The sequence below is a fragment of the Merops nubicus genome, unplaced genomic scaffold, assembly GCF_000691845.1.
Source record: "Merops nubicus isolate BGI_N331 unplaced genomic scaffold, ASM69184v1 scaffold5635, whole genome shotgun sequence".
Classification (NCBI taxonomy): domain Eukaryota; kingdom Metazoa; phylum Chordata; class Aves; order Coraciiformes; family Meropidae; genus Merops; species Merops nubicus.
Genome location: NW_008607494.1, coordinates 4,954 through 25,073, shown reverse-complemented (window position 1 = coordinate 25,073; position 20,120 = coordinate 4,954). Strand labels below are relative to the sequence as shown.

The 20,120-nt window shown below is 41.9% G+C and overlaps 1 protein-coding gene across 1 annotated transcript; it reads right to left on the bottom strand.

Moving 5' to 3' along the window:
- Nucleotides 1–1,070: 1,070 nt before the first annotated feature.
- Nucleotides 1,071–1,997, bottom strand: GPR55 (G protein-coupled receptor 55). Its single transcript, XM_008939948.1, has one exon. The coding sequence runs from the start codon at nucleotides 1,995–1,997 to the stop codon at nucleotides 1,071–1,073; it is 927 nt and encodes a 308-aa protein (XP_008938196.1).
- Between the last annotated feature and the right edge of the window lie 18,123 nt (nucleotides 1,998–20,120).

Below are 20,120 nucleotides of genomic sequence, written 5' to 3'. Positions count from 1 at the left end.
AGTCATGTCCAGAGATGTTTTGTGGAATGTACAGTACAGGCCAGAGGGACTTTGCTAAGGAATGAAGTGGACAGAGCTGCTCCAGTCCTGCTGGGAGTGAGGGATGTATCAGACAAGCACACCCTGGTTTTCTGTGGTACAGGACTTGCTTCTCTAATTCCCCTCCTCCAAGAAGGAATGAGAAGACAGACAGAAGTTGTTCATGCATGTATCGTGTTATGCTTTTGATAGAAACACAGTGATGTAGAAATACAGTTAATCACATACAGCCTTTCACCAAATGCCTTCACATTGGAAGGTGGTTGGTTTTGCTTTTCATGTGCAAAAGCAGTTTTAATATTGCAGGAGAAAACCGTGCTGATTCCTCAGCAAAGACAACCAGAAATGATTGTTGCTCAAGGAGTCACTGGTAGCTCCTTTGGGTTGTATGCTGGTCCTCCATGGCAGAGCAGAGGCTGCTGTCCTGTGCAGCAGCCCTGACCAGTGGATAATGCTTACAGGAGCGAGGTTTCACCATTAACCAAGCCCTTTAAAGCAAACGAGCTCCCATAGTGACCTTCTGTAGGATTTACAGAAGCAAAGAGCAGGGCCAGACTTCTGGCCAGATACTGCCTTTTAACTCCGAGATACCTTGTAAGTTAGAAAGAAAGTTTTGAATAGTTATTTCTATGTTTAGCCCTTAGCACCAACTTTCTGATCATGCAGGCAAAAGGAAAACTGGTGCAGCAACGACAAAGGTTGACTTTAAGTAGCATTCCAGTGATCTGGGTAGTTTTCCTCTGGCCAGCCTTTCACATTTAGTAGCTACTGTCAAGGTTAATGCTTCTTTTGGTGTCACTCCATCACTTTGCTAATGCTCATTCTTTTTTTTTCCAACATTTTTCTCCTTTCACCTTTAAAGGGGAGAAAAATATGGAACAGATTCACATTCACTGGAAAAACATTGTCCTTCTCCCTTCTGTACCCTCCATGTCATGGCCAATGTGACCCCACTGCTATGCCAGGGATAATGCTGGTGGAGTCCTGTGAGGCAACTGAGAGCTGAGGAAGAGCCACTGCAGGCAGTCCCATCACGTGGCACAAGGCTTAAAGACAGGACATATTTCAATAACCTTCTTCAGGTGTGTTTTCTTCCGGAATTCTTTTGCAGCAAAGTAATAAAAGATGGCATCCAGGCAGCAGTTCAGGTTGGCTAATATCATGGACACCTGAATGAAGAGGCTGATGGTTTGTTTCAGAGTGCAGTCCACTATCACGTGCTGTCTCACCAAGCACTGCAGGCAGATCCCAAGGTGGATGGGTGTGAAGCACACCAAAAACACCACGAGGTTGATGATAATGACTCGTAAGGAGCCAGTGCCTTCCACTTGCTTTTTAGCTTGACTTTGGTGACTCAGAAGAATCCAGATATTTTGGGCAGAGCAGAAAATCATCACTGCGAGCGGGATCAGGAATCCAAAGACTTCCACAGAAACAATGATGGGTGTGCTCCAGGCCTGTTCTGACATGTTGTAAAAGCATCTAAAATAATCTTTCTTGTGAAACACATACATTGGGCTGCTGCAAAGCCAAGCTACTGCCCAGATGAAGCAACAAACCAAGATAGCCCATTTGGGGGACTGGTTAGCTCGACCTTCAAATGGGTGCCTTATGCAGATATATCTGTCAACAGTAATGCAGACAATGATGAAGATACTGCCATATGTGTTGACAAAATAGAGAGACTCTATGAATGAGCACAGGAGTCCGGGCGCTTTTGTGGTAGAGTAGTACAGCTTGAGTGGGAGCGACAGGAGCAGCAAGACATCTGCAAGAGCAAGATTGGTCATGTAAACTGAGGTTTTGGTCTGTTTCTTCCAAAAGCAGCAGAACACCGAGAGGGCCAGGGCGTTGAGAACCAGCCCAAGAATGAAGGTGGGGATGCAGATCCCAAACTGCAGGGTCTTTGCTAGTCTGTCGATGTCTGTAAAATTGCACTCCCCACTGCTGTTGGTCATTTCTCCCCTAAACAACAGAGAGAACAAGTTAGAAACGTGCAAGGCTCCCAGTTAATGCCTTGATATATAAGAGCAAGCTATTTTCAAACACAGCTCTGGGCTTTTTTGGTTTTGAGCCACTTGATCAGTCTTTGGCTACTATAGAAAACGAGTCCTCATTTCACCACGGAGCTTTTTATTTCCAGTTTGAGTGGCTTGATCCATTACGAAGGGACCAGATTCTCAGTGGCAGGTACTCAGCAACCACAGACTACCATGCCCTTTAAAAAGTCCCATTCAGATGTTAAAGAGACTGATCCATTCAAACATATGTTCTCAAAAACTCCAAAGCGTGCTGGAGATCTCTAGTCCCTTGTACATCTATTGTAACTTCCACAAGACTTGTTTGGTTCCTTTGCTACACAGAAATTCATGAAATTATTGTTCCCTATTCAGGCAGTTCAGACTGATAGCTTGCATTTTACTCTTGTGTCTGTGATTTGCTATGCATCAGTAGCTTTTGCTGATGTGCTTTTATTACACCCACAATTGTATGGATATTTAAATTTCATATAGTGCTTTTATCTGATGCAGTTTTTTAGAGGGTTAGCTTAAGAAGAGTGATGTTTTATCTAGGTGTGAATTAAGTAAGTGAGCTTTCTGGCTTGTTTAACTTTCAGCATTGGTTAAATTTTGGGTGTGCAAGTACTTTAAATTTTAACTGATTATCTTAGATACTCTGGCAAAGATTAGCAAATGGAAGGCATGACATCTTAATAATACAGTTCTTTCAAAAAGTATATTTTTTTTGTAGAATAAGTGTTATCACTGTTATATCACTGAAAATATACAATTGCTTTAACAATCTACACCTTAAAAGTAATTTTTGGTACACTCTTTAAAACAAAATCACAAAAAATCCTAATGCTGAAGAAGAAACTAGTGGTAAGATTTTCCAGCCCAGCTCAGACAACCAAGTAGCTCAGAAGAAATTTAGGAGTAAGTGGAGAGGTTTTGGCCTTGGGTTTTCTTACACCTCTGCTTTTCACAAGGATGCTGATATTGTGCTGGAGGTCAGAGGTGGGATGATTTACAGGAATCAGTGAGTGATAATGAGAATAACTCTATCTGAACACAGAACACACTCAGAGCTTAACAGGCTCGTTAGGAGCAACAGCTTATTTCCAGCTCAAAAAACCATGGAAAGAGGTGAGACATAAAGCTGAAGGCTGAACCCAGTAATTCTTATGAAGCATGTGTGTTATTAGTGTATCTGGAAAAGGATCAATCTAGTCTCTCCATTGAAGGAAAGCGTGTCCCGTGCGATTAAAGCAATTCTATAATTGCTGAGACAAGGCTTCATATAGATTTTTAAGGAGAAATACTAAATAAGATAATGGCTTTGACAGATCTTGCCAGACCATTAGATTCTTCGATGAGTCGTCTGCTTTTTCAGATAAGGGAGAGGCTGAAGATTGAAGTCACTTGCATTTCATAAAGTGCACTAGAAATAACTAAGTAGTATTAGAAAACTCAGGTGTTAGATCAAGGGCTGCTAAGTGGGTGAGGGAATGGTTGCAAGAAAGCTGAGGAGGGCTAAAACCCAGCTACTAGTGGGATCCACAAATTCACTGAGGGACAGCCACAGCTTTGTGAGGAAACAGCAAAAGGAAACCTGATCATTATCGGTGGATTTGTCTGTCAGAAGTGAGAACAAAAAGAGAACTTTGGTTTGTTAGTCAATCTGAGGTTCAGTCAATCTGTCTGAGCCAGCAGTGTCTGGCAACTGCTCAGAAATCCATGTGCTGGTGGTACCTGAGGGGTCAGATAGTGCCACTAAAGGTGAGATGCATTGATGCCATGTGTGCAAGGGATTACTGCAGGCAGGCCCTGCTGCCATCTGAGGGCAGGACAGGTAAGAGGGAGTAGGAGTGGTTTGCTGTGGTGTGAGTGTGTGTGTCCTGTGACCAAGAGCATCCATTTAGCTAGGGAAAAATTGGATGACATTACACATTCTGTGGGAGTGACAACACCTGTTAATCCAGTGCCTTGTGTGCTATATAAATATACCAGAAAATTGCTCTTAAAAGTATGAGTTTTGATTCTACTTTTACTGGGTTTCTATTTCACTGAATGCCTTTTTTTTTTTTTTTTAGAATTTATTAGTGCAAAATTACATATAGAATTACTCTTGAAAATGGTTAATTTCAAGAAAATGTTACCCAGCCTTTAACCTGGTAACTTCAGGTACTCAAATGGAGTGGATTCTCAAAAAAACTGATTTTTTTAATCATTTTGCCTCTCCTCAAATTTGACTTTCACATCTTGAGTAATCTAAGAGAACTTTTACAGCCAGTTTATACTGAGTAATGTTTTTGCTTAAAGTTGTTTGAAGATTTGCTTCCATTGACAAATAACTTTGCAGTCATTTTAGAAGCATCATCTTTACTGCATTGTCCAAATCATGCATAAAAATACTGATGATACTGAATCTGAAAGATACTGAACTGTACCAAAGACATCTTTTCTGTATGGCAAGGACTGATTAGTATCTCAGTGGGTACTCACTAATCGTATAGAAGTTTCACATCGATCATGTTTCCTTTGCTTATGAGAATTTCTTTAGAGATAGTGTTTGATGCTGGTTTCCCCCTCCTACACCCTGTCCCCCAGTTCTGTCAGTGTGTCAGAGAAGAAAGCCAAATTACATCTCTTCCAGTCATTCTCAGATGAATCTGTGCAGATTGTTACTTACTGCTGTGTTGTCTTCTGGGTGCTTGCAAACAGATTCTTCTGTGGGCAATTCCAGTGTGTTTCCAAACACTGCAGCCAGGCTTTAGTGATCTACCATTGCCCAACGACTCCTTTTCTGACTCTCTTTCCCAACCTCCTGAAGAAGATTCCTCTGTCCTCCACAGGTCTCCTGAAGGAATCACCTGCAGCTCTAGGATTGTTTCTGACAAATTCTAGAAGCCAGAAGAAAACATAAGAACCTGTAATTAACACTACCTGAGGGAGTGTGTCTTAGCTGGTCCAGACCTTGTGTCATCACTGCACCATTTGTTCTTTGTTTCTCCTACTGAGTGAGGATTTTCTGCTTCCTCTGGACTAGTTAAATGTTAATTGGGTTTATGGATAGCAGGAGCTAGCAGTAAAGGTGTTCTGACCTAGGAATGGAACAGAAAGGCTTTACAACATTAGATTTGCTAGAGTTTTGCAGCACAGCAGGATACATGAATGGTTTCCTCTTTGTGGCTTGGATCTGACTTGGGATTGACACAAGTCTACATGTTAGCACAGATTGGAGACAACAGATTAAGGATGTTCTTATCCTCAAAAGCTTCATTAGCAAGAACATCCTCATCATAAAATAGCTGGCTTACTGTAAGTGTAGGCGTAGCTTTAATAGTAAGAAAATGATAATCGGATGACAGAATGCAGCAAACCAATCATTTTTCATCTAGCCATACCACAAAAGAGGAATGAGGAGAATTGAGGTCACTGCTTCAGCAAAGACTTGGACAGAATTTACCATCATTACCCTCCTGATCAATACAAACCAAATAATGTTACTGCTAGGAAGCAGACTTGGTTTATATCTATTTCCTAGAACTTATATTAGATATAAATGATTCTCTTGTGTGTGCACAAAGATGGCTTAGTGCAATGAAGAGCAATAAATCCCACATATGCCATATATTTCATCTGTAGTTGGGTAATTTCTTATAATTTTATTCTAAGTATTTTGATTGCAACAGAATATATTTTATGCTCATCACGAAACCAGAGATCTTTCTGCTTTAAGCTAAGTGACACTACACGTTTGATCTTACTGTTTGATCTTTATAAGAAATAATCATCCAACTAGCTTAAAAAACAGTGCTTTATAATCAACACTGCTGTTGAATTATTGAAAAAAAAAGAAGTTATGAGTTAAAATATGAATTACTTTACCTGAACCCCAGCAAGCAGATCAGCATTGCTTCAATCCAGATTGTTCTACAGAGCATGAGAGCATTTGCTTGCAGACATAGCCTACCACCAGTACTCTTACTAAATGGCATGACCACATCCTTCTTTTCTTCTCTTCTCTTTTTTTTTTTTTCCTATTTCAAAACAGACTCTGTGGGTTTTTTATACAGGCAAGTGACGGCGTACGAGTGTAAAGACTTGAGTCCTCAGCTGTTTCCAGGCAGTACTCAAAGTAAGGTGAGGAGCAGTTTGTCTCTGAAGCCAGAGCTGATTTTGGGCTGGACTTTACCTGGTGTGAAGCAGCTGAGAGGTTTTTGTGGTGGTGACCTCCAAAGTTCCAATTATCCCTTGAGCTAGAGAGGAGGTGGGGAAGTGGAAAGGTGTAGGAGAGGCTGTCACAGAAATAGGGCTGCTTCCCCCAGTTTCTGCTCCATTTGCATACTGGAGAGGAACAGTTCAGCACTCAGATGCTTCTGAAAGATACAGCTACTTACACCCATGCAGCTGTTAACCTATTTAAAGGGCATATGCCAGTTTTAGTCAGTTCAGGTGTTTGATTCATAACTTCAGATTGGCAAACAATTGCTTGTTGGTGAGAGGAGTGAGGTGGATGGAGCACTAAACTAGTGCTTTGTACGTGAGTCATACAGTAACCACTTCTCCTGGAATGAGCCTTCAAGGCTTGTCCATCAGTAGGACTTTCTGATGGAGTCTGAAGCTCTTCCCCTGCTCTGGGAGGTGTTATGCAGTGTACGCTTTTTGGAAAGGTAATTATGCTTGCAAAGAATGAATGGCAGGAATATGGAGGAGTTAATTCACTGCTGGCTTTGGGAGATAGCAGAAAAGGGAAGGACATAGCCAAGGACCCAGAGCTGCTGGTCTCCTCAGGTCCTGGGCAGCTATAGTTTGTTTGGGATTGACATCAGAGATGTTCATGGTTACATAAAGTAACATAATGTACTGAAAAAAAAAAGTTAATTTCTGCTATATGGCAATGGGACATTCTCATACATAATAATTTTATCTCCAAGCAATAAAACTGGCAGAAGAATAAAACCCTGAATGGGATCTCATCTATGTATGTCATATGGACACTTCAGACAGAAGAGTGACACAGTGTCTCCCTGGAACCCCTCTGGTTGAAGTCTGAAACTTGCTTGCTGAGAGCCACTCTTCTGACTCGTGGGCTGCTCTTTTAGCTTACACACTGCAGCCTTTTTCTCTGGCAGTAAATATAGGGGAAAAAAAGCAAAAAAAGGCTCTAAGTGACATTTTTCAAATTGCTACCTGGCTTTGGAGGTGATTTTGTCCTTCTGGGGAGATTCTGCACTTCTTGCAGAACAAAGTAGTACCAGCATTTGTATCACAGGACTTGCAATAGCCAAAACTTGCTATTTCTTAACACATTTTTTTCTTCTTGTCTCATCTAAAAATGAGATTTAAGAAAAAAAAAAAACAAGCACAGCAGAACCCAAAGAAAATTTGGGTAAGCCTTGTAAGAAAATCATAGGGGAGAGGAAATGAAGGCCTCATGCTTCCACATTTGAGAAACACCTTATGGAATTGAGAGGTTTCAAGGGCTTTTCAACTTCTGTCTTCTTAGAGCTGTGAGCTAGCTACAAGTCTCAGCAATGGACTGTGATGAATCTGGAATCACAAAAAGAAATCTACGAGTGCAGTTAAATATTAGCAGGAAAAAAATACCCTACAATTATGTGTGAATTATCCTGTGTTATGTCACAGCTGAAATGGGGTTGTTTCTTTAATCCTTTTGCCACAGGCATATTTCAAACTTAGCTTAAAAATGAATTTTAATACTTTGTGCTGCCTTCACTCCCAGCTGTAGGTTCATTCCTTGTGCTCTATGAAATAAATTCTCATTTCTAATAGGTCGGTGCAGCAGAACTAAATAAAAATCCCCAACTTTTCTGCACACATCAACTGCACATTTGCTGAACTGGCAATTTGCTTGTGATATGTGTGGGTTCGTTGCTTGTAGGTGAGCATGTAATTTGTTGGTGTGCATTTAAGTCATTCTCTTGCAGGTTGGCCTTTTTGGTTTAAATGAGGGCAATTTTTATCTAAACCATATTTAATGAGGACAAGTTATGAATGACTCACTCCTACACCTGCAGATGGATTTTTGGCTGAGAAATTGGAGCTTGTTTGTCCCCTGTCTTTTGTGACTGCTTTTGTAATTTCTCCCACCAGGTGCTCTACATGAATATGCTCAGCAGAAATTATTTCAGGGAGTTCTTTGTGCTCCCAGTGCCTTTATCACCCCGTGCTGCTGCTTGCTAAATGATGAATTTCAGGGACCCAAGTGGCTGCATGGTTCTGAGGTTTTCATCACAAAGGAGACGTGCTTTGTTTGTTTATATATTTTTTTAAAATAAGCAGTAAAAATGTGCTGGGTGTATATTTTTTGCCCTGCCTACAGACAGCAATCTAATCAACCTTATCCTTTCCCCAGTGTTGTGTTCCAGCTAGCAAATTAATAATGTCTAGAAGAACCTAAACCAAATTCTGAGTAACTAAAAGGAAGTGTATGAGAAAAAAATTTATAATGTGCATGGCAAAGATGAATAGGGGGGGTTGTGAAGTGTTCTTTTTGTTGTTGTCATTTTGTTGAGGTTTTTTTGTTGTTGTTGGAGACTGATGAGCTTTCTCCATCTTTTCTCCTCTAGGAAAGTAAGTGCTGCTCTTGCTAAGTCAGGCAACAGCAGGCATTTCAAGGAATCGAAATCTGTTTCAGAGGAAACGTTCATACAGTGCAAAACCACATTCATTTGCATTACAGCATCATGAATTCTGCTCTTCTTCTTTTTTAGTGGAAAATATATCAAAGCAGCTTTCCAGTCCAGCCTTTACAAATGTCTAAAATACACATTCGCTTGTACTTGATAGCTAGAATGCAATAAACTGGGTTTCAGATCTAGAGTTAGGATGCTTAAGTGCAAATGAATCACTTTCAGAGTTGGAGGCCAATGTGTTTCTGTGCCATCTGAAGGCATGTGTGAATCGTTGTGCTCCCAGACAGCTATAAAATATCCTCTCAGATAACAAGACTTAATCATCTGGAGCAAAAAGAGTCAGGGAAAGGCATTGCTCAGTAGGGAGCTAGGAGGTGAGTGAAAAACTGGCTTTGTCCTTGTGAAGAATGCTGGATGCAGAGAGAAAATCACCTCAGACCTGAGTCTAAGTCATCTTCTATGTTGTGATGTGACTGGTTTCTGATATTTTTCTGTGTGTTTAAAAGGTTTCAAAAACTGGATGGCCCAAGTGAGTTAAGCTATCAAGGTGTCTTGTTCTGAGCAGGCTACCACTTCCTACCCTAAAATTGCACAGTTGGGAACTTCAAATGGCTAGAGGGTTGTGTTTTTCTCATGTGACCACATTTTTTGTGACAAATTGGGAAATCTGGCAACTGCTGTATTTCACATCCAGATTCACCCTCTCCAAGATGAGGCAGAGGCTTTTAACAGCAGCTCAGGGCAGAGCAAAAAGTGCTGTTGTTCCTGGAGCTGGCCAGCTATGAGTGTAGATTTGTTTCTGACTATATCTGACAAACCTTACAAAGGTTTCTTAGAGCTGTATGTGAGAGGAAAGGAGCTGGCCAATCTAGTGAGCAGCCACTCTCATGCTAATATGGTTGAGTGAACAGAGCCGTGGGAGTAATATTTTAAATTAGAGTATCTTCAGCCCTATCTGATTCAGAAATCCACCAACAAGACACCAAGCATGCAGGGTGACATCTCCTTCCTAACTTCAGAGACCTACAGTCTACAACTGAACTGAAATTATCTAATTCACCATAGTTTTGTTTGATCTTCCAGAGACAAAAAGGCCAGTTAGACATGGCCAGTGTCAGCCAGGTACAGGGGAGGACAGGTGTTCATGGCCAGCCCACCCCTCTTCCACAGCAGGGACAGAGCAGCTTGTGTCTGGCCAAAAGCAGTTCTGGTTGTGGGTGTTCCAATAGGCTGTAACTTCTCCTGGGTGTTTGTAGGAAGGAGCAGCCAGTCAAGCTGTGAGTTCAGCTTTTGTGTGAGAGTAGACACGGGGATTCCTGCATGGATGTGCTCTGCAGTCTGCTCCATGAGATTCACCAGCACACCCCACCTGTCCCAGCTGGCCAGTTTGTGGCTGGTGCTGGTGAAGCTGTCCACCAAGATGCAGGCAATTCCTACAGGTGTTTCCATGGGATGGTACAGACTGTATCTTTTGAGGAATGCCCTGGAAAGGGAAAAATGCTCGACTGCTGTGTTGATCTCTTAAACTAGAGAAAAGCTTTTGTTTAATGAAGATGTGCTCAGTGAGCAGTGGCACTACCAGAGGAAATGGTAGGTGTGCACAAAACTCAGGTCTCAAATGAAACCACCAGTGTATTTCACAATCAGCCAGTAAAAGGAACTGCTGGCCAGCAGCAGTGTGGATGTGTGCCATCTTTGCACTCTGGGTCTCTCCAATTTTAGTTTCTGTGTGGCCAAGTTGCCCCTATTTTTCACTTGTTTTCAGACCAGTGTATATACAGCTATGCATTAATAAGGCATGGTACAAAGGACGTCTCAAAGGGTTGCAGAGAAGCAGGACCAGCTCTGCCTCCTTGCACTATGGCCAAAATTAATGTTGCTGTTCCAGGAACGAGGCTATTTGAGACCTCAACTGGGGACTGTTTCTCATACTGGTATTGCCTCAGCTGGAGAATGGCCCATGGCTCTTGTGTTTGCTCAGCTTGGTTTTTCTTGAGGTTTCTAGAGGCTATATAGGACAAATTGCTTTGTCACAGCCCAAATGTACTGGCAGGATGCACTTGTCAGTGCAGACTCTCCAGCCTGTGTCCCCTCATTTTGGCACTTAGATCTGAGGGTATGAGAATTGCTGTCAACCTCGCTGCTGCCCAAAGAGTGTCCTGACAGATCCCAGGGCACCAAAGTCCCAACCTGAATCACTGAATGACTTAACGTGGAGAAGCAGTGAGTGCTGCTGAGAAATAGAAAGTGCCCAGGAAGAGCTAGTCAGACAAAAAAGAGAAAAAAAAAAAAAAGTTTTAGAACATCCTTCCAGGGATCCCTGCATTTAATTCAGTTTCGAGGGATTGCTGCTGGTGGTAGAAGAAATGCTACCAGACAGTGCCCTCTTGGGGTAGGTTATGAGGTTGTGAGTTGGACAAGAGGCATCAAGGTGGAACTTTACTCTTCCTTGGGATGGTGTTCTCTCTACCCATAGGTGTAAGTATAGAAGAATATGTTTATAGATATGTTTGCGTATGCATCAATATCCTAATGAATTATTAACAGTCATTATATTGTACATGTGGGTTTCATGAGTGCTTACTTAATGAGCTTTATTTTGTTCTCATCTCTCCTAATCTGTCCTGATTGACTGCTTTTAAATTTGATAAGATAGCCAGCCTTTGAGACAGAGGGAGCTCTGTTTTGTGCCTCTGAATGAATGCCTCTTTTGGAAACCATAGCTTTGCCTCCTCTCCTTTGGAAAGGGCAGCTGAGCCAAGCTCTGTATTTATCCTAGTGCAGAAGGGGTCTCTGCCTTGAAGAGAATTTGCCATCCTTGAACTTGGTGTCTGAAGAGGACAGTAATGGAGGTAAGTTCAGTGGGCTGTAGTTTGTTTCTTCTATGCATGTAGGATGTATAATGTATGCATTATCAGCCCTTGCTGTCAGCATATGATTAGTATTTAAAATATACCTGATGGGTCTTGGCCTCAGGGTCTTGGATGCTGCAGAAGGTGGAGCAAGGTGGGGACACTGCAATGTGCTGCCAGCCCAGCTGGCTCCCAAGGAGGAAAGAAAGACACTGGCTTGTTTCACTGAAAGTGGGAATTCATCCTTTGTGCACTGGTGTGTAACGGTGGCTAGATATTTATTTCCTCCTGACGTGTAATGTTAGTCTAGCTGAGTTGGTATGGTTGTCTTGATTCTGGCAGCCTGCCATAGCCAAGTGTCTTTACACACAGCTTGGAGTGAGTGAATGGCTTTGGAAATAAAACTCCACTTCGTTTGAGCATAATTATGCCACTTACAGTGATAACCTTCTAGCTTTCTCCTTCAAACTAAGGGCTAGAGATTTATTTGAAATGCCAAAAAGGTCCCTTCACTTCAGAACAAGTGCATTCCTATAAATAACCTCCAGAGAAAAGCCTCACAACATGAAAGGGATGAAGAAAGCAATTTGCAGGGAAGTGAAAATGCTCAAACACATGAAAACCTTGCAAATTAACTAATGTTAGAACAGCAGAAACTATCACACAATTAGATGCAGACTTTTTTTTTTTTAACATAGAGAAAAGTTAAGATTTAAAAAAAAAATCTTGAGACCTTTTATTCAAAAGTTGACTTTAGCAGCACTTAATGATTAACCAACTTAAAGATTAACAAGTAAAGTACATTGTAATAAAACAGCAACTTGATTGCAGAGCTGAGAATGACAAGAGTCACATTAACTTACCACAAGGTACCTTCAATCCAAGTGTGTATATATGTATAAATCCAAAACACATAGAGACACATACAGACAGAAATATTTGGATCCAGTGAAACATGTAGGCGCCTGTACTCATAAAAATAAGTGCATAAAATCAAACCCCTAGACAGGTCGAGAGGTGGTTAGAAGAAGGCAGCCCACAGTTACAATTTCCCCCTTTGAGTTTAAATACTCACAGTGCATCAACAGCTTTCCATGGGGGGGAGTTGAGACTTGAGGAGGTTCTCTTGCCCATGCCTTGCATTGATTGTATCATCAAGTAGTCCTGAGAGGTGTCCCAGCTCAGGGGAGATGCTGGTTACAGCCCACTGTGATCAAGAAGAGCTCAAAGGCTCTCCCTTAGCATCACTTTGTACAGGGTTTGAGATAACTGGCTTCTGCAGCTGCTTTTCCACTTCAGCCAAATTCAGACAACGTAATATTCTGCTTTGTGCATGTCCAGAACTTGCTGGATTTTAAGGTTCTAGTATCCCCACTCCTTGGCCCACCACCCAAGCGTGGGTGTACCAGGCTGTCAGAGGGTTCCCTGATTGATGACTGTTATTGTTCCCAGGCAATAAGGAGGGGAGTAGGGGTCAGTTGCATGGAGGGGGTGCCTCAACACTCTGCTCCACTGCTTGTGACCTACTCGGGACTGTCAGGAGCTATTTGTTGTTATTGCCCCCAAAGAAGAGGACAAGCAGGAGCCAGGTACATGAAGGAGATGCCTTAACACTCAGGTACACTGCCTTTCACAATCCACATTTGACTTTCTCATGGCTTGTTGTGTGACCCGGGGAGGACTAACACACCACTACTGCTGGTGTCAGTGATTCACTCTTCTAAAACAAACAAGAAATCCTAAACCTTTGGTCACAGCAACACAGACCTAAATATAATGGAGCTGGGGCAGTGGTTTCTGGTGAACAGATACTGTCCTGTGGTTCTGCTGAAGCTAGATAAACCCTTATCTCTGTGTTGAGGAGTATTCAGTTCAGAGAACTGAAAGTAGTAGCGCTCTTCAAATAGGTTAAAAGAACTTATTTCCTTCAAAAAGAAAACCTCTAAAGCTCTCTTAGATGATTAGATGATCTCCAGGGTCCCTTCCAACCTAAGCCATTCTATGATTCTATGACAGTGTGGAGTGTCTGCAGGAGAGATATGGGTTCCCTTTGAGATCTTTAAGAGCACCTAGAAATCTTCCTTCCTTCAGTGTCTAGCTTGCAAAGTTTCAGAAAGGACTCTTATTAGGTCGTTTGGTGTTTGTTTTGTTTTTTATATTTCTCTTCCTCCTCTCAATAAGTGATGCAGTTCTCAACATCACCTTCTGAGATTCACAAGTTTCTGAGTCTTTTCTTCCATTTGCTGTGCAACAGGGTTGTGTGTCAGTTCTTGATGCTTTAAGCTAAAGTTAGGTTGCAGTCCTGTGGGAGGAAAGCAATAACATTTGAGCCTGTTTTAAGATTCTCAGATGTCATCCTTGCCTCTGAGAACCCAAGTTCTTTACGGTTGGCCCTTGTGTTCAGCTTCTCAGGAGCTTGTTTTGGAGCAAGACAGCAGCTGTCTGCCACTTGGATCTTTCTAATAATCTCTCACAGAGTGCAGAGCTTTCTTCCGTTCTAATCACAGCGTGTGGTTCAGTGTGACAAGTCTGAACTCTCTTCTTGTCTTTGCAGCTGCTGTAAAGTCTGAAGAGGCTGAGTTGCCCATCACGCTTGACATTCTTGTGGTAAGAGCTGTGAAATCTCTCACACTTTCATTGTGTCTGTCAAGGCACAGGATAACAGTTTACCATGAACGTGCTGCTTTCCCTGGAAGAGGGTATGTTGCTTTGGCCAGCTGCTACAGCTCAGCATCCCAGGCACAATTCCAGTGAGGTTCTAGATATTCCAGGCATGGGGAAGGGGCATGTCAGAGCAGGTGTGAAGCCACGGAGGACAGTTTGTCATCCTCAGTTCTTCCAAAAGCTTAACACTTGACTGGGATATGAGAGTCAGAGCAGTTTCTATTGGTAAAGGAATCAGCATGAAATTAGGAAGTGCTAATCCTTAAAATTATTAGTGCTTCTCTCTTCAAACTTACTAACAGTCATGGTAAATACTAACTTGGTTTATTAATATTAATAATTAGAGCTTGACTAAGGTAAAGTCTTCTTTGATTTACCAAAATGATACATTTCTGTAAAACTGTAGTAAATGATACATGTCTGCTGAAAATATGTGATACCTTTGCTGTTAGATCCAGGAAGTCTACCTAGCAGCAATAGGTAGTGGGTTAACTTTACTTGCTTTGTAGAGAGTTTAGCAGAGGTAAGAATGCCGACTGTTCTACTAAGATGAATTTGTCTTGACTCTCTCATGAAGGAGACAGGTGTTGGGAAGACTGAAGCATGACCTTGTAGAAGACTTTGAAAAGAACCTTATAGCCAGGTGGAAAAAGCTTGTGCTGGTGTCCAAAGAGGCAGATAGGTAAGTGAACCTCTTTGGTTATCTTGATGGATAAGCTTTCTTATGTTTTTGCAGCAGAGGTAATAAACCCCTTTGGCCAAGGAAATAAAGTGAAGGCTCTAGAAAAACATGTAACACAAGTGTGCTAACTCTGCATGGGTTTTTTGACTTGTTTTGGCATGAACCTCCTGCCTCTGCTAGCTACACAGCACTGGGTTGCTGACAGCTGCAGTTTTGCATGAAAGCAGGGGCCAATGATCAAGACCTTGCAGCTTGATGGAGAGATTAACAGTAGACACCAGAAAAGTGCCCTTAATAAAGCAAGAGATGCAATCTGCTTGCTTCTCATTTTACGATGCTCAAGAGAGACAGTTCTAGGCCCAGATAAAGGAAGTAGCTTGCTCTGAGAGAAGGGTTTTAGGTGTAAAAATCGTATGGAAACTGAAAGTTAATGCTAGCAAGCATGTTGCTGTAGAAAGCTATGTTGAATTCAGAAATGAAATTATTTAGATATGGGCAATAAAGACCCAGTTATTAATGACAGTTTCAATGGCTGTGGTATTCCTGCATGTTTCAATGGTGAACTGATGAACATTTCCCATAGGCACTACACAGCCAGCAGTGTGTAGACATGCAGAAATCTCTGTATGCATCTGTCTCTGTTTCTTAGTGAACTGTGAAGTCTCTAGTCCTAATGAAAATGCTTAATCAATTCCTGCCCTAGAAATGCAGCCTCTAAATCCCTGACTACTGTTGTGCCTGAGAAAATTAGTGATATTCTTGCTATAAAACTACCAAATACAACTTTAGTCTTCTGTTAGAGAGGTTCCCATCCACATGGTCCATGGTGAGTGGCTCTTTTCATTCATATTGGGAAGTTTTGATCAACTATTTTGTTTTCTTATCCCTTGAGAAAGAACCTAGACTCTGAAGACTGTGACTACAAATGGAGCATCTCAGGCAGAACACATCAAGAACCCTCTCACAGAGAGGATAAGGAACCTGACCAGGAGTATTCAGAACTTTTCCATCCATCTTGCAGACAGTCCAATAGCCCAGTTCATAGGGGAAAGAAGTCCAAGAGGTTTCCTAGGACTGAGAGAGCCCATGAGACTTACGGCTACAGCAGCCATGAGGGGAAAGTTTGGGGCAGATCTTCCCATTTCTCTCTTCAGATGAGGAGTACTGGGCTACGGACAAGCTGTGTCACCTCAGCCAAGTGAGAGCCCTCAGGATATGTACATGGAACCTTGTGAAAATGAAAGCAGCACCTCCAGAAAGGAGAACTCACAAATGTTGCCACGGTTGGAAGAGTCTTCGGACAACCACATCAAGAAGGAAAACCATTAGGACTCTGAAAAAAAAGCACATTGGAAAGGCCCAAGCTGAGCCTGGAGACTTCTAATACAGAGCGGGAAAAATAGAAAGCTGAAAGTGACTTGGCAAATTGGATTAAAGAAAAAGGGATTTCTGGGAGCTTTCTTCAGACACGAAGCAAAAAGTCTCTGATGTGGACAAAAGACTGATAGGCTTTTCCTGAAATTCTGGGGAGGGAGAAGTGGCAGATGAATTTGAACAACCTACAATGTCCTTTGAGTTGTACCTCAGCTATGACCAGTCCCAGAAAAAGAAAGCAGTCAAACCCTCTGTGTCAGCTGGGCAGAAAGACTGAGGGCACAGCAAACAGAATGGATCCAAAGCCAGCACTAACAGCTCAACCTCGAGTCAGAAAAGTCCAAGACACAAGCAAGCGAGAAAAATTCAAAGAGGAAATGACCAGAGCCTCCTAAAACAAAGAGGGTAAGGTTTTGAAGGATCTGAAAATAAACAAAGAAGGTGGGATCAACTGGTCGTGGTCCTCTGCCACATGGGGCTTATTAGTTTTCCCCTTGGAGATGCTGGGCTGTGGCTGCAGTGTCTCAATGGTATCTAGGTCTGTGACTCCTGATTTCTGCTGGGAGACACCACGTGTTTCATATTCCCCATGCCACAGGCATGGTTTCATGCTGTTAGAGAGGAACTCTGCTGGAAAAGCAGGTGTAGAGGGAGGGGAAAACCAAAATGCAATAGGCAAAACTCTATTCAGAAAGGAGAAGGGTAAAAGAGACCAACTTCAGCTCATGTGAAAGCATATTGCACATGATAGACTTGTTAAGCCTATGGAATATCTTTAGCCTAGAGTCCAGCCTATCAGGGGGTGCATGTCCACCTCCTAGCAAGGTTCCCACCTTTCTCCTCTCAAGTATTTGTGCTTCTCTAAAATGGACTATTTTTTATCTATATCAGTGCTACAATTGTTTTTTTAACTAAGGCTGTTGATCCCCAGGAGTGGGGGAGAAGTAGAACTGGTGTTACAATGCAGCTTATTCTAGGAGACAGACCTTCTTTTGTGAAAGCCTGAAAAATTAGCAGTATTTCTGTACATATTGATGAGTGCCAGGGTTTTGTACATAAACAGGGACTAATATGTCAAACCTTTCTTTGGGGAGAAATTTTACTGTGTATCAAATTGGATTTTAACTTTTTTTGAGAGAGAAAGAGATAGGGGACTTTGCCTCTGGAACTGGAAACAGTTTTTAAGTATCAATGAAGGCATTGGTTTGCCTCTTCTAGTGGAAAGAAGGAATACTTTAATCTTGTTTTCTGTGTGGAATTGCAGGATTTATTTCCAGTTTGGAAGCTGGTGCTTAAATCCTGTCTTTTCTCTCTATGTTTTGCTCTTCTCCCTCTTCATAAAAAATAAGGATTTTAGGTTTTGAACCTGAAACCGATTGGCTGGGGTTGGAGGGAAGTGAATAATGGAAGATTTGTTTCTAATGCGTGCATGCTTCCCAGCAGGAGTTCAGAAGGCTTTGTTGTACCTGCTGTCCAAGGGGCTGGAGCTCTGAAAGGACAAGGTGTGTGACCCAGCAGACCCAGGAGCTGGTGGAAGCACCCTGGAGCACAGCTCCTCTGTGGAGGGCAGGAGGCCAAGTGCTGCATGAGCTGTGTGATTGCAGGAGATGGCTGAGGCCTCAGCAGGAGATGGGCACAATGGAAGCACTTGCTGTTAAACGTGAGGTGAGCAGCAGATGACAGTTTTGGCCTGGAGAATGTGTTCTTAATTCCACCCCTGAGCCCTAACAGGGAAGTGGTGGAATCACCATACCTGGAGGCATTTAAAAGATGTGTAGAAGTGGCATCTGGGGACATGGTTTGGTGGTGGACTTGGCAGTGTTGGACTTGATGGTCTTAAAAGTCTTTTCCAAAGTAAATGGTTCTATGATTCTGTTCTGTGATTCTATAAAGGCACAATTTGCTCCTCACTTCAGCCCTGACAGTCACCCTGTCAGGAGTGGGGTGAAATAGGAGCCACTGGAAGGGCCCCAGGGTGCCTGGCCGTGACATTACACTGCTCCTCTGTGTGATGCATGTTGTTCACCCATTGTTTAACAAAAAAGTCTTAAACTGAGGTTAATTTAAAACCAAACCACGTTGCCTCTCAGCTCTGGTATTCGGCAGCAGGATCGCTTGTGTTTCAGAGCTTGCAGAGGTGCAGCAAACAAATGGAGGGAATTTATGACTGCATGAACATGCTCTTTTAAAATTATATTTTATATAAGTGTTATGAAAATTACTTTCTTTGTCTGCAGCCTCCCAGCCTAAACCTTAATTCTATTTACAACATGATTAGTTGTTGCAGGAAGGAGAGAGCCTACAAGGTGGCAGAAGTCAAATTTAGTATTTCAAATGGCTTTGAAAAGTTGGATAAATGGTTTGGAAAAGAAGGAATGCAATGGGGCATAAAGACATACCCCAAGTTCTGCAGATACACAGGAATAGTTGTGAGCACAAATGTGAGATATGGGTGAGTTTGATATGCTGCAAATCTGAAAAAGGGATTCTGGGGCATTGAAAAATGGAGTATGTCTGGAAATTAAAAGGAAGCTTATGCTATTGTAAAAAAAAAAGTCAACATGATTATGGGGTGTGCAATTGTTCCAGGCTTTAGAAGAGCTATATTCAGTCTTGAGTGCCTCTCCTAAAAATGAATGAAAGAAAGAAAAAAACCTCAGCCCAATCCAAGAGAGAGCCTAGAAAATATGAGCAAACACAGGGAGCTACATCTGAAGCACAGAAGTAGGTGGATGTATTTAGAGCACAGATGTTCAAGTGTGGAGGGCATAAATAGGTCTTCAAATATATAAATGGTAGCTATGAAGGGAATAAATAGTTTGCTATATCCACTGCAGATGGGAGAAAAAAATAATGGTTTTACACTGCAAATAGAAATTAAAATAAACCCTTCTAATGATAAACATAGGTGAAACTAGAAATAGCCCTTTCTGTGAGGTGTTATTTAAAGCATGTTAGACAAAATTCTGCTAGTTATAACATCAGAATACTTGAGCTGGCCTTTGATTAGAAGGTCTCTTCCTGCCTTTTCTGCAAGTCTGTGCTTTCACATGCAAAAGATTGAGGTGAATTGGAAACGACCTTGGATAATGTGACAGCTACACGTGTGTTAGCACTGAGGGGGGCAGAGAAGGCCTTAACTGATTGCACTGTTTTAAATTCAATGTAATAACCCAGAGTGGCATAAAATCTCACTTTGGTATGAGTCCTCTTTAGTTTTTGCAGGTTGACAGTAGCCCTTTACCAGGTGGTATAGCCACTAGATTGTTTTATTCCACGCCTAATTTAGCAGAGATTTGTTCCCTGATCTCAGCAGTGGCCACAGCTGACTGAAAGGCAGGAGTTCCCCCGTACATCATTGCACTCTACAAAAAGAAACCCAGCATCAGAGAGCTAAAAAAAAAAAATAAGAGAAGAGGGAAAGAAAAAAAAAGGACGTGAAAGGAATTAATGTCATTTCCTTCAGATGCTTCTTTACTGTCTGTCATCTGTTGGCAAGAGTAAACTTCACTGAAAAAAGTCCTTCCTGGGTTATTGGCTGGAAATTGAGGTAAGGGAGCTTGTATCCTGGTTTATGTGATAATTTGCAGGGCTGACTGAAGGGTATTCTAAGTTTCACTGCTAATTCTGATATTACAGAAGGTAATATTCGTTGCATGGAACTTTGCCTGGCAGAAGAAGGTAGATCATTTGTGTATCATTTTGTATCATTTGACTAAACAATGCCTAAATGTTTTAAAATACATTATTCTAGTGCTGTGAAAGAAAAGGGTAGAAATACCACCCAACTGCAGTTAATATAGATTACAAACACAGAGCTTACTACTAGTTATTGGCTAGGTCACTA